We start from the raw sequence: 14,450 nt of genomic DNA, 5'->3' as shown, positions 1-14,450 counted from the left end.
ATGCTCAATGCTGTTCCCCAAACTAAAGGAAGCCCTGATATGATGACAATCTTCAAACTATTACCACTGACGTTGGGGGAAATTCACACGGGCTCCCACTCACCCATCACATGGAGAAGCTGAGGACTCTTCTGGCAACATGCACTGGGAAGAGCCAAGCGATAGCAACTTATGGATTCAAAGGTCTATATTCCAAAGTGGTTTGCATTTGTGGAACCCGTGTTACAGAAGGTGTTTGCAACTCTCCTGATTACTGTTGTACCCATTTGTAAATGCCATGATATGTTGGGTAAATTTGGTTGGGAAACGGATCCTCTTTATTTCTAATGTCTTCGGGTTTTGGGCAAAATGGCAATTTAAAACAAATCCAGCCAAACAAACCCTAGGTTTTTATATGAAGGATGATCTCTTCTTTAACAAAAAAAGTCTCAAAATTGTTATTGGATTTTTTTTCATTAGTCTGTGGGCAATTTTTTTTTTAAGTTATATTTGATTAAGCAGCTCCCTTTTTTCCCATTTCAATGAAAGAGAGATTGTAAAATATTTTGAATAAACATTTTCTTTAGGATATGGAACACAGTGAATTGCTAAGTAGTTTTATTTGCTACAAGGATATTTGGGAAACAGCACTTCCTCTTAAGATCCTAATTTTCAGGCATAACACAGCTCAGAGGTTTCCATGGTCTGCAAGGTCTATCCTTGTGAACCGTGTTGCACATTCAGCATTTTACGCTGTACAAGCTGCTAGATAGATTACAAATAGAAGAAAAAAATCATCTGTATTTTGCAGAGAAGATTTTAGTGCTTAAAGTTAATTCCTCTAGCTTTAATAACATATGTTGTGACATTTTGAGTTTTATTTTTTCATTTTTCTTCTGTAAAAACAAGTCAATTCCCAGTGTACGTTCATAGTGTGGAATATACCATGAGTCACTGTTGTCTTATACCTCTGCAGATGGACAGCTGTTGATGAAAGGGCAGTATATAATCTCATTAGTATGGTGGAAAAAGGAAAAATGAGTGGTAAATGTTCCCCAGGTCAGGTGCACCCTTGGGAAGACACCCTGCGCACCAGAGAATTATGCCATTACCTTTTCTTCGAGAGAAAAATAAGTACTGGTGGCTCAAAATGGCAATTTCTACTACATTTTCATTTAGTGCTTTCTCTTCTGAGCTCGCTTTAATTAGCTAGAAAGCATTCCACTCCTCAAGTAGTTATCATTATTGTGTTTTGTAGGTTTTCTTAAATAAAAAATAAATAATATCTGTACTTAAATTTTAAATACACAGAAAATATTTTACACGTATTAGTTAAAAAAAATAAAAAAAATTATACAAGTCCTTAGATGCAGCTAAAGTAATCTGGGTTGTATACAGCGTGATAGAGAGAACAAGGGCCATTCACTTTTTAAATCGAATATTGCCCTTGAAATGTTGGGAAGACTCCATGGGAATTTTGGAAAAGGGCCTTCTGCCTTGTGTTAGGAAAGCTGCTGAAGCTGTCAATGTTAATTTTGTCACGACACTAACAAACTCAACTGCAGCCAATGGAGCAGCATAAACATTAAGGGGAAATTATACTTTTCTAAATGCAACAGTGTGGCTTTTGCAGGTCCTACCCCAGGGACCAGACTCCCAAAAGAAGTGGCTTGAAGCAAAGACCAACTTCCACATTTGCCTCAGCTGGAGAAAAGTGAAGCAAAAGCGGTGAGACGGGTGAAGTAGTCAGATCAGGTGGTGGTGGTGGCTGATGGTGTGTTTGCCACAACTGATGTGCTTTTGTTTTCCACTTCTCACCTCCGTGTGCAATCTCAGGCTGTGCTCTGTGCTCTGTCCTCCTTTATATTTGATGTCACAACAAGAAGACAAGGTGCCGTTAGATTTTACTTGAAAGGTCATATTGAAGTTATTTTCCTCTAACCCGAGGGATTTCAGCCATAGAAAAATAAAATAGAATGTAAAAGCCTGGCCGAAGCAACCCCCCCGCTAACCTGACAGTATCACAGAAAAATGAAGTTAAACATTGAATTGTATATCGGACAATGACTGGAAAATTGCTCCACTCGCTTTTCAGTTACTGGTGTCAGTTGTTCTCTGTGTGAAAGAGAATGGATTCCTCCATAATTAGAAAATGATGCTGCAAATTTTAGCCTCCTATTAATAAAACCCAAATGTCAGGATACATTTTAAGCACTTCAAATCAGCCCACTGCAGACATGCTTATTGCAAAGCACGTGGGTAATCCCATCCCAGCTAGTAAATGCATTGGGGCATCAGATGTTCCACTGAGCTCCCAGGGCTGGATGGATGTTCGGATGTCTCAGCTAAGCCATGACAACTGACCCTGGATATGAGCTTTACCTGTCCTAAATACAGAATAATGTCCTAAGCATGGTAGGAAAAGGCTTCCCCCTCCCTGTTTGGGATGGGTTAAGAGGGCATACCTTATCATTTCAGTTTAGCTGATATACTGTTCCTTCTTAAGATGGAGGAACCCAACTGTATGGCTGAGCCTTAAGAACCTTTTTTGTTCCTTCCTGCATAAGCTTATGAGGTCTGCTGAGGCAGGGCATGCATTTTGAAATTAATGCTAACATTTATGCATGGGTTTAGTTTCAAGCACTGTCAGTACTCACGTTGGACTTTATCCATTGAGAGGCTGAACTGTAAAGAAGAAACAAACCTAATGGGATGGTCTCCTGTGTAAGTGTAATTTGGAAACCTTTGCAGAATCAGTTCTGCAGGTTTGAATATGTCCTGCAGCTATTGTATGGCTGTATATGATGTTACCTGTTCATTTTGTCACCTTTAATTTCTTTTGGTTTGTTACTAGTACAGTGTTTGAAAATAATTTTCAAATTTTATTCTCTGTTGATCAGGAAAAAATAATATCTATACAGTGTTAACATGAATATTGACCACAAGGTGAGCAGGACCCTCTTTTTAGTCAGAAGCTTGCTTGTCAGCATGCTGGTGATAGATCAGATGTAAAGAAAATCACTTCTGCAAAACCAATTTGCTAAGGGGCTTGTAAAATCCATTTTTAAAAGTTACTGAGGCGAAAAAGTGAAGGACCAGCCAACCAGATACTTTGATCAGCTCTTCAAGGTCAAAAACTGATTACTAATTCATCAAATAACTTACTGGTAGCACTGTTTGAAGAGCAAACAACTCTGTGCAGATGTTCTACCTGATAATTCTAATACCATGGAAAGATGGGTAGGGTAGGAACAAACAAACAGGATTTTTTACTTACTTTTGGCAATGCTACAATCGTAGGAGATGTGGTCTTCAAAGCACTGGCATCCCAGTTCAGTACATTGTCCATTGCCGTTACAGAGACCAGGACACCGGAGAACAGTGAGGATGTCCTCCTGGGTAGCAGATGGCTGCTTTCCTACATGAAACGCTTGGTTTCTGTTTCCTAGCACTCTTCTTTCACATTCATTTTCCAAAAGAGCAATCAGTGCCCTCACCCAAGCCATGTCATCTTTGAGCTGCAGATCTAAAAGGCATATATCAATTGCCTCATCCATCTGTTTTCCAAGGAGATCTTTACACACTGAGCCAATGGTGGAATTTACAAGAATCTGGTGGCAAATCTCCTGAGCTTTGGTGGCGGTTAGGCCATTGGGTGTGGGCCATGCCAGTGGAAGCTTCATCCGAACCCCTTCAAAGAAATCCTCTGGGAAAAAGTATGCAAAGCTTTCTGATTCTCTCTGGCTTGGGCCATGCAATGGGTGAAAGGATGAGTATTCGTAATAGTCTTCTTGCCTTTTTGCCCTTCTTAGGTCTTCCACTGGTTTCGTAGAGTTCATGGAACTGTTGCTTTTCACAGAAACATTCTGTGCAAGGGGTTTTAGTTGGTCCTTGGGGCTACCTCGCTTTTGGACTGATTTAGGCAGATATCTTTGCTCAAAAAACTTGCTGGGCAGTTTCTCATCTTCTGTTGAAGTAGGCTGTCTTTCTGAGGGAGTGACAAACTCTGACGTAACATCTAGATACGGGATTGCAGAGGTGTAGTCCACATGGTCATGGTGGCAGCCGGAGGGCTGAGGGAACGGACCCTGAAAGGCATGCAGCATGTTTACCATGGGCATGGACCTGGTGCTCTCCTTCTGACATCTGCAGTAATTTTTCCTTGGCTTCCCCTCAGAAGGTGCTGGAATCTTGTCAAATAAACTCTTCCCTGGAGGTATTCTGATTTAAAAATAGAAAGAGATTAGAGGGAAGAAACTTGCAACAAATTAGGCTACAATACCAAGTAAACTTCCTTTTCCTGAAGCTGGAGAATGTATAAATCCTCAGTCTACCAAAGTACTTCAGAAAATGCTTAAATTTAATCTCTGTTTTCTTCAGTCACTTTTGCACTGCCCTTCTTGAGTTGTCCTGTACATTTTTTAGAGCTACATGGGAACTTCTTAGTAACAGATGCTTAAGTGCTTTGCTGGAGTGCTGCCTAAGTGCTTGACTTCTCTTTGCAGAACTTTCTCCGAGGTGCAGGTAACCCGTTGCGTATTACACATGAAATAGGGGCTTGGATTTGTCCCTAGTGTGACTTAGGTACAGCTTGGAGAATGACAAAAAAAAGACTTATTTGTTTCAAATGCTTTATTATGAAAATCCTCTTTATCTATTTGCCTGTGCTCTCCTTACCAAGTGTTTTCTCTAAGACTTGGGCCACTACTTTTTTTCTTTTAATTTTTTTTTCCTTTAAGATTTTTTAATGCAAACTTAATTTCGTTCTTGTCTTCTAATGGAGCTTTCTTTGAATTTTTCTTTTGACGCAAAGCAGGTTTTTTCTATTAATCATAGGGTCAGGCTATCAAATAAGGTGAGGTGATTTCACCCACCACCACCACCACCACCCACCTCCCACTTTTGATTTAGCCCAGCTTTAATGATGGATGAACTTCTAGAGAGTTCAGTTTCAATAAAAAGCCATGATTGAAATTTCTTTGGAAATCTCATGAGCACAAGATCTCTTATTGATCTTATTTGTGCAGTACAAGAGGAATCCTAGAGCTTCACAGAAAAATCTATGCTTCTTGTCCCAATAGTTGGCAGCACTACATTTCCAGAAAAAAATTGAAATAGCACCAAAAACTTTAAATTATTTTGGCATTAATTTTGTCTTGCAGCCAAAATGTAGAGATCTCAGGAAAGTGAAAGCATTTACCAATGCTTTGAAGCCAGATGCTAGGTATTGTTGCAGAAAAAGTAATTGCCTTTATCTGATTTTTTTCAAAATATATTGAAAATGACATCTATGATAGTACTATTTTGATCATTGATACAATACTAACTTTTAATAAAACATCACAGTGACACAGGCAAAGTGAACCAATTTCTCTTTTGGTGCACTTCCGTGCAACCTGGGGCAATAAAAGGTATCTGGTGGCTGGGGGAGCGCTAGTCCTTTGGTCAGCGTGGCTCAGTGTCAGTGAGTGCCCTGGACCACTGGCTCTGCATGGTGCTGTTATCTGCAGCTGAAGCTGCCCAGTCTCGTCATGAACGAACTGTAAACCTAAACTAAGGCAGCAGGATTAGCTCTTTCTTTGAGGGAACACTATGTAAACTAGAGGCTAGGGTCAGTACCCTGTATTTAATAACTAACTAAATAAAAATCACATAAACTGGTCCACAATCAGGAGAGAAACAAATGAAAATTTCAGTAAAATGAAACTCTCTTGCCTTACTCTTTTATTGAAACAAATTCATTTGTTATTCCTGTATGAAACCAAATACCTTTGTTCGGTCAGCCCTGGTGAACAGGACGGGGGTGTATGGTGTGGAACAGGTGGAGCTGTGGGAAACCCCATCCTTTCTCACAGGCATGCACATAACCGAGCACCTTGGTGAGCTAGGGTGTGCCTTCTGTCCCCTGTATAAGATGACTAGACTATCATTCCTCATAGCTGCCCATTATAATCAAGAAAGAACCAAAGACACGTTTTTCAAAATAAGTTAGATGCTATTACAGAGAGGGAGTCCAAAATTAATAGCACTGCTGGTGGTTTCTTGAAAGCTTTGAAAAATGGTTAGAAAAATATATTTTACCTGCTTAAAATACAAGTTTTAAAGTTCAGCTCTTCTTTGTCTGGATGCTGTTTAAGGGCTGTGAGGCTCTGATGTTGTTTTATTGTTTCAAAGAGTTGCATTGGAAAGCTGAAGTTCTGAACAGATCTGTGCCATTCAGAGCCCTGCAGCTGCTTGAAAGAGGTGGGAGCCAGGGGAAGAGTCAAACTGCCAGATGGTGAGCACTCAGACTGGCTTCAGGTGCTGGAGAAAACCTAACATGCCTTCAGTGTTATTTAAAATAGAGTTTAAAACAGCAGCAGAGAAACCGCCCTCTGTGTTTTGTTTGTTACTGCGCCATTTCTCCATGGGTGGATCAGAGACTGATCCAATCTCCTCTAGAGGTGGCCTTCGCCTTTCCGTTGGCCTGAGTTTTTAACCAGGTTCTGAAGAGTCCTTGAGAATCCCTCCTTGGGAGTACTGCAAGGTGAAACTCATCACCCCTCTTGCCCTTCTTCCTTAGCAGGAGCTTCTCCTGCCTTTCCTGAAGTATCTCCATCGTATATGCCGAACCCTAGAAAGCTCCTCACTGTTTTATAAGTAAATACCTATATACTGTGCTTTGCCTTTTGATCTTTCAACAAACTTTCTTTGAAGAGGTCCTCCTAAGGATCTTGTTAACCCCTTTTTGTGTAGTCGACAACTGATCATCTCTTGCTCAAACTATTTCTGTATCTGCCTTCCCAGAAGCAAGCTCTGACTGATTATCGCCTTATGAAGATGTTGAAGATGTCTGCTGAATTCTAAATAGTACAATTTGTAATGACAAGTCAAAATTGCAATTAAATAGCCATTACTTAGGCCATTGAATATAACTAGAATATGGTAGAGGAGTTTGTTTATTTTCTAGAAGGTAATAGGTCTAAACATTTATTGTTCCTGTAAGCTTGTGCTAAGTTCCCAGTAAGTGCTATGCTAAGGTGGTTTGCCTTATTTTTCCTTATTTGCGAAACATACTTCACGAACAAATCTACATAGTCAACCAAACCCATCTTTGTTTTGGGAACACCTAATAGGCAGGTGTAGAATTCAGCAACAAGAATTAAAAGGTGGGATAGAGATAGGGAGAGGGACAGAGATATGCCAGAGCACCAGACTCTTGGCTTTGGTTCCAGACCATCTGTCTCAGAAAGTGCAAGTTTTTAGAGCTCACTGTCATTATCAGTAGAGGAGATATTAAGTTTTAGCATGGTACATACATTACCCCACTTTGTCAAAATGTAACATTTAATCTATACTCACATATTGTAATTAGCGTTCAGGAATAAAAGAACAAGGGAAATACCAAACCCTTAATTAATCCCTATTGTCAGTTATCTACATTTTCCAATGTGAGTGAGAACTGCATTTTTTTTTAACAGCTGAATGGGATCTTAACACAGCTGTTAGCATGACATCACTGGCGGATATACAACTTCTTTCTCAGTAACTGCCTGTGTGTGTTGTGCTGGCTGAAAATTAAGCCCCTGGGCTGTTAGGATGGGAATGGGTCTCCAGGATTCCCTTGCTAGATGAAGCAGATCTCTCTGTCAGGTCACTAGGGGAGTATGCAATGAAATAAACCTGTCAACACCCCTTGAAACAGCACTATGGAGCATCTCCCAGGCAGGGGTCCGCTCTTGCTTTGTACCTCCACTCCTCTATGAAGTCTTCCTCTGGCACGTTGCTCAGGTCGTTGTGACTGATCCCGTCAAAGAGGCCACATAAACCGCTGGTGCTGTTGAAGTCGCTGCCCGGCACCCTCACTGTCAGGCCCATTCCCCACTCGCTTAAATCGGCTCGCACGAATGCCCCCGAAGGGAACAGGATCTGAAGAGGCAGAAAAAATCCCAGCAAACTGAAGCTGTTATTAAGCTTTTTATGCAAAAAAACCATCCCTTTCTATAAATGAAAATATCAAAGTTGGATGCAAGCAATGGCAGGAGTAATTTAAGCTCACTTAGATACACTATAAATATTTATTTGTGCTATTATTTAGCTTGCTTTCAGATTCTATGGTACCAATATCTGATAGCATTACATAAACATAAAACTGCACAAGTACTTTCTTTTTAAATTAGTAATTACATCTATTGAAGTTTTCCCACTGGTAAGTTACCAGCTAATTTTTGAAGTGACTTCCATGACAATAAGGCCACCCTTGAGTCTTTGCCTAGGAAATAATTTCTTTTAGATAAACTGCCAAGTTTGAAAAACAGCTTTCTTCCCTCTGAAAAATTGTTTCATTTTCCAGGGCTGGCTTACCCAGAAGAGATTGTGTTTTAAAGTGGATAAAGTAATTTTCTCATTAAAGAACTTGCGGTAGGCTTACACTGACCTTTAAAAGAAAAAAAAAAATCTTGAGGTAAAGACAATGGAATAACTGTGTGGATAATGGATATTTCAGATTGGTGTCCCAACCAAATAATAGGGAAAAAATAATCTGTTCAAATGAAATGTATCTTTGTTTATTTGCTTTATTTTTACAGTTAAAATGAAAATTATTTTGAAACTGATCTGTGCCAGGAGTGGGAGCAGGAGCACTCTGTCCACATAAGTAACCTTAGCTTGGTATTTTTTAACCCAAAATTAAATATTTTCAGTTAATCTTAAAAAGTAAATTAAATAGTTGGAAACACCACATTACAATGATTTGAAAATAATAATTTTTCTTTTTTCAAGTGACCCCTGCCTCAGTATAATTTATTCAGCCAAATAATGTCCATTTTTTTTTTTCTTTTAGTGGGGATTTTTTGGTCCTTTATACATTCCTCCCGAGTGAATCTATTAATATCTGTAAAGAAGCAACTAGCTTGTATTTGTATTTCTGTGCTGGCATCCAGAGGTTACATCTTGGCTTCGCTAAATAATAATCTTGCCAATTTTAGCTTCCCAGTCATCATTTTAGGCGTGAGAATAGTTTCTGAGGAGTTCTCTGCAAGCGTTCTCCTCGTCCAGCCGAGTGGAGCCACAAAGTGCCCCTGATGGCCACAACAGCCCGGGACACAGTTTTGAACTCTATGTTTTGATAAGGGCACTTATAACCTCCTTTTTTCAATAATTATTGGCCTTGGTGAGTAATGAACATCATCATATAAACCCAGTTCTTTGCATACATCTGTTCTTTGTTGTACCTCCACCTTGGCTGTACCTCCACCTCAGCTGTATGCTTCACTTCCCAAGGTAAGTTTAAAAAACAAAAAAAAAATTCCCCGCCATAAATCTCAGATGGTCTGATGAATTAATTTTTTCTTAGTATTTTAATAGGTAGAGCAGAGGACCTTCAGCTGACACAGTGCTCAGTAGGATTTGATTTCCTTCTTCAGGTAAACATGTGCCTCTTAATTACATGCTTTACTACAGGGAGGAGCATTTCCTACAAGGCTGCGTATAACATCCTTGCAGTCAGGACTGCATGAGCTGCTTCAGTCTTCTGTGTTGTCTGTAATATTGCCAGGTGTGGATTTATTTCAGGAATTCAGAGGGCTATAAGCCTTTCTTCTCCTGCTGCCCCAGGCAAAACATCCCATCCGCCACTGAGGACTGAACAACTGCCCAGCTTTTCTGTATCCCACCTGGATTTAACGCTGCTGACTGAGGCTTTGGAGAAGCTTTTTTGAGACCTCTCCAGATAGTGACTAGCTGCTGGAAGCTGCTAAGTTGCACAGAAAAGCAAGTGACTTAACCCTGTTCAAAGCATCAGGCTTGAATGGCACGGGAGCTGGCTCCCACACGGCACATGGCTGGTCACGGGCAGCCGCTGAGCAGATCGGGATCCACCATGCACAGTGGTGCGATCAGGTGTCCTGTTCCTTGCTGCACAATTCCTACAGATTCCCGTTCAGATCAGTGCAAGATACATATCTGTGTCCTGGGTGCATCCTGATTTGTTTCACTGAGACTTAGATGAAGTGTAAACCAGAATAGGGATTCCTTGCTAGATTATTCTGGTAATAAAACAGTAATTATATCGCATTCAGTTGCAAAATGAAATGACAGCTTGCTTCCTGCTTTTTCTCTTTTCTATTATTAACAGACTTACAATTACTACCTTGCAAAGATCTATTGCAAAAGAGATCACAAGGAGAGCCAAGCACAGGCACTCCCTGCATCGTTCTGGCTCTTCCATGGAATCATCTTCATCCAAAACATTTCCTGCCAATAAATCTTGATGATACAACTCTAGGATAAAATCATCTCAGCCATGATTTGTGGCTCTTCTCGTCACCAGAGCCCCTGGTGCTGCCTGCTCTTATTCTTCCAGTGATTTCACTGGGTTACTGTGGATAAGTGATACTTAAGTATGCTGCAGCCATACGTTTTTTAGGCAAATACTTTAAGTTATACCAAATGTTGCACATTTGCAGCCCATTTTCATGGCTTTTGAGGGCTATCTGGATCTGACTAATTTTGCCTTACTGTCCAGCTCTAAACCAACATTATTCTGCTACCTGTGATCTTTCCTTGAATATTTATATCCTAAGCTCTGCAAAGAAATTTGCTTTATGGGATGCAGTTGAGTAGTGCCTAGCATAAACAAGCTGAGAGCGGATTGCCATACTGCGGAGAGTGAGTAACGCTACTGGCACTCCGCTATGTCTCTGAGAAATTTCCATAGTTATTTATTTTGCTTTGTTTTACAGTTTGTTAAACTAACACTTTAACCAGCTTCTTCCCTGCATCTTGTTTTTCGGTACATTTTGCTGTAGGCGCTCTTATGGCTTCAGATAGATGTTTCATAGCAAATCCATTAATAATTCAGAAATATTAAACTCACATTTTTAAAGAACAACAACAACAAGAGTACTGAAATACCCACGTACTGTTATTTTTCTCCCTCCGTAGGACTGTAGGATTTTGACCGGTGGTGATGCTTCAGTGCTTTTGATGGCCAGCTGGGGTCTGCTCTCCTGAAAATGGCCATTGCAGGTGTCCAGCACCACAGTGTCACCCCCCTCTCTTGCAGCTACGCCACAATTGCAGGCGGTGGCGGACCGGCGGCCTCCGCAATCCCATTGCCGAACGTGCACTTCAAACACCCGCGACACGCTCCGGCACAAAAGGAAGGTGCCGATTTTATAGTTATCGTAGCGCCTAAAAAGCAACAAACCAAAAAGAGGATTTAGAGACCCAGAGCAGCCACCTGTGATGCCTGTTTGTCAGTGCTGGTGCGGCGGCGCTCCTTAATTAGAAGGAGGGAAAAATCAACGTGCAGGGGATTGTTTCTCTGGCACCATAAGCAAGGGAATGCTGCTGCAGCTCTTAGCTGGAAGTGCACAAGAATTCACGTGAAGAGAGGGTAGCTCTCTTCTCCCAGCTGGTGCTATGGCAATGGGCATGGATAAAAAGGATAAACATTTGATAAAAAGAGAATGGGAAGAAGTCCCTGACTTCAGGCCTTAATAAATATGTTTTGGTTCTAACCGGATACTTTACAGCACGATAGTCTTCAAAGCAAAATCAGTGCTCAAATAACCTCTTCTGTGACTAACCGCCAACCTTGACAAGGCTGGCAGTGGTGAGGTGAACGCTGCCTGTGAAAAACTGGGATTCTGCTGAAAACCGGTTACAACCAAGTTGGTTCCTCCCCCAGCAACAACCACCCTGTAAGCCCAACTTTCACTCCGAACGGGTTGGCAATCAGCACAGGGCAGTGTGTTGAACACTTTGGGACTTTCTCCCCTGTACAGAAGGTCCGTGCACCATGGTAGTGAGGCTACGAGCAGCAGAACTCAAATAACTTTGCAAGTATTTCCCCTCTGCACCAGCCAGGCAAACCTCTTCCCACCTGTAGACCCTGGATTTCCATAGCAGGGACCTGTGAGAGGATCCTCCTCTGCTCCTTCTCTATTGTCTCACTCCATAAGCTTATCTTATCCTTACTCTATTTTATTCTGATGATGTATAAAAGTAAACAGTAGGTGTATACTTTATATATGTTGCTGGAGTTTGCTACTCACAAGCCAACAGCTGCCATCTTTAAAAGTGATGGATTATTCTACTTTCTTTGAAGGCACTGCATTTAGTCTTAAATATGATTTTTATGAAAATAAGTAATATGGAAGCTAAGCTATGAGCTTACAATAATAAGCGTTATTCTTTTTTACAATAAAAAATAAAAGAAAATGTAAAAAGGAATGTGTAAAACACCTCAACTAAATAACAAGATTACTTTTAAGCACTGCCTCATGCAAACACCAATCTTGTTTTTCAGTCTGTTAATGTTTCGTATACAGAGGAACAAATGGCTCAAGAACGAAGATTTTTTAGCATGTCTATATCTGCATTTTATTTGTCTTCAGAGTAGAAGCCATACAAAACTATGCAGCTTAAAGCACAGCAAGATTTTAAACTCCAATTGCTTTTCCCTGCTAGGAAACACATCTGACTTTATCTTGCATCTTGAAAAACTTAGTGAAGCTGGCCATAAAATGATAAGATTTTGAATGGCTCTGTCTCATCTTATTATCTAATCAGGTACATAAATCCTAAGTACGCTGTGCAGATGCTGTTCCTAAGATTGATTAGAACTAAGGACAACAAAAGAATAGATAATCTCCTTTAACATCAAGTATTAGTTCAATTTGGACATCTTCACGGGAGAGACAGAGCAGACAGCGTATTTTATGAGAATCTACTTTCACAGTTTGCTTCAGCGGGGGGAGTTTAGAAGGAAAGGTGTTTAGAGAGGTTGATGGAACATAATGCATCGGAATGGCTGTACCCAGACTAATCAGCTGTATCTGATAAATAAGACTGTATTAGCATATGCATATAAATATCATTGCAGTCATGGGAGCTATTTACTGCTTAACAAGCATTGACAGTGGACCCAATCCAACTCTCCTGGAAGTCACTTAGAGTCCTTCAATTAAGTCATGGCATAGATTGCATAGCCCATAACAAATCTGTAAGTGTCTAAATTGAAGCTTTCAGCTGCCTTTGAATTACTTGAATGGGTAATTGAATGTAGTCAGGTGATGTTTATACAACTGTAATTGTGATAATGATTCTTTGGACAACATTTGAGAAATTACTGGTGGCACTAAAAGCATGAAGTAGAGATACTGGGGCTCTTGCCTGAGGGAGCTCTGTGTGTTCTTTGTGAACCAGGCACCACCGCTTGTGTCTGAGCTGCCCTCCACAGCGTATTTCCCCATCCCGCTTCCCTGATAATCTGTGGCTGTGGATGTACTGGGCGGAAAGGGGTTCCCTCCCTCCCCTTCTATGTGGTCGGGCTGTTTTTCAAGGGGTGCAGCAAGTTTTTGTCCCAGCATGAAATGACAGCTCAAATTGTGCTCTTAATCCAAGAATTATAAAATGCTCCTAAATCTTTGGTTATGACAGCGAGATGCTGTAGGAATTGTTTCTGTTGGTTTATCCTAAGAGAGAGACAGAAGGAAATATACATATATGTAAACAATTACTACTAGTAGTGTTAGACTAACACAATGCACTTACTCTTCACCAAGCTACACTTCACCTTTTTATTCATTCAGTTATTATGGCTTATCTAAAGATTTCTCACCACAGTTTTGCCACCAAACTATTTGATTTGCTGACACGTCCCTCCAGGTTCCCCCTTTCCTTGCCGGTAAGAACTACTTTATGCTACTTGTGACCCTGGGAAGTGCTGGGTGATGCTGGAGGATGTTCTCTGGTTTCAGAGCGCTCAACATTTAGGACTGGTCATGTTGTTCTGGGGGAGCAAAGCAGCTGGGTTACGTTCAGCAGTCACTCAATGGTATAAACTTCTACAGGCTATCAAAAAGAACAGCACCTCTAGCAGGGCTACTCGTGCCCGGGACTTAATTGTGGGATGCTGCGATGACTGCCATGAAACCAGCCAGAAGGGTGAGGCTGTGCAAGCTCAGGGATTTTGTCATCGTGCACGAAATGGAGCCCTTGTCCCTGTGATAATGTTGATGGATGGATTAGCATAAATGGTCGAGAAATCTGAAAAATCTTTTTTCCTCTTATTTAAGGAAAAATGCAAAATAACATGAATGATATATATACTTCACCAGTCAAGAAACATTTCCCTTTTATATTTTACCTTAAAAGGATTTTCTGCTTATTTAGTTTTAAGCTAGTACTTCATATTTAAGAATCTACAATTTATGGCGTGAAAAGCTTTTATATTTATAATGTGCCATAACTAGTAATGAGGGCTATACTTTTCCTTTACCAGGCTTTCACATTTGTTTAATTTAGAAGGTACTTTGCTATAAAAGAAAGTGCTCTCTCTGGATTTTAGCTAGTATAATTAACGCTATTTCACATCTATGCTCCAATATACACAAACTGATTGTGCTTACACTGTAAAATATGACACATTCTTTGATTTTCAGTCACTTCCTTTGGTCAAAAGAATGAAAAGATTACAAGATAAT

General features: G+C 40.5%; 1 protein-coding gene across 1 annotated transcript in view; it reads right to left on the bottom strand.

Annotated features, from left to right (window-relative positions):
• The window catches only part of LOC119152354 (von Willebrand factor D and EGF domain-containing protein-like), a 185,793-nt gene that overhangs the window by 99,443 nt on the left and 71,900 nt on the right, over positions 1–14,450 (bottom strand). Inside the window, exons 9-11 of the mRNA XM_037397521.1 lie at positions 10,881–11,151; positions 7,709–7,887; positions 3,257–4,200 (exon numbers count right to left, since the gene is read on the bottom strand). Of these exons, the coding sequence (XP_037253418.1) occupies positions 3,257–4,200; positions 7,709–7,887; positions 10,881–11,151 (1,394 nt within the window). The remainder of the gene's footprint in view (positions 1–3,256; positions 4,201–7,708; positions 7,888–10,880; positions 11,152–14,450) is intronic.

The sequence above is a fragment of the Falco rusticolus genome, chromosome 8 (genome assembly GCF_015220075.1).
Source record: "Falco rusticolus isolate bFalRus1 chromosome 8, bFalRus1.pri, whole genome shotgun sequence".
In the NCBI taxonomy this organism is placed as follows: domain Eukaryota; kingdom Metazoa; phylum Chordata; class Aves; order Falconiformes; family Falconidae; genus Falco; species Falco rusticolus.
This window is presented reverse-complemented; position numbering and strand designations above follow the sequence as displayed.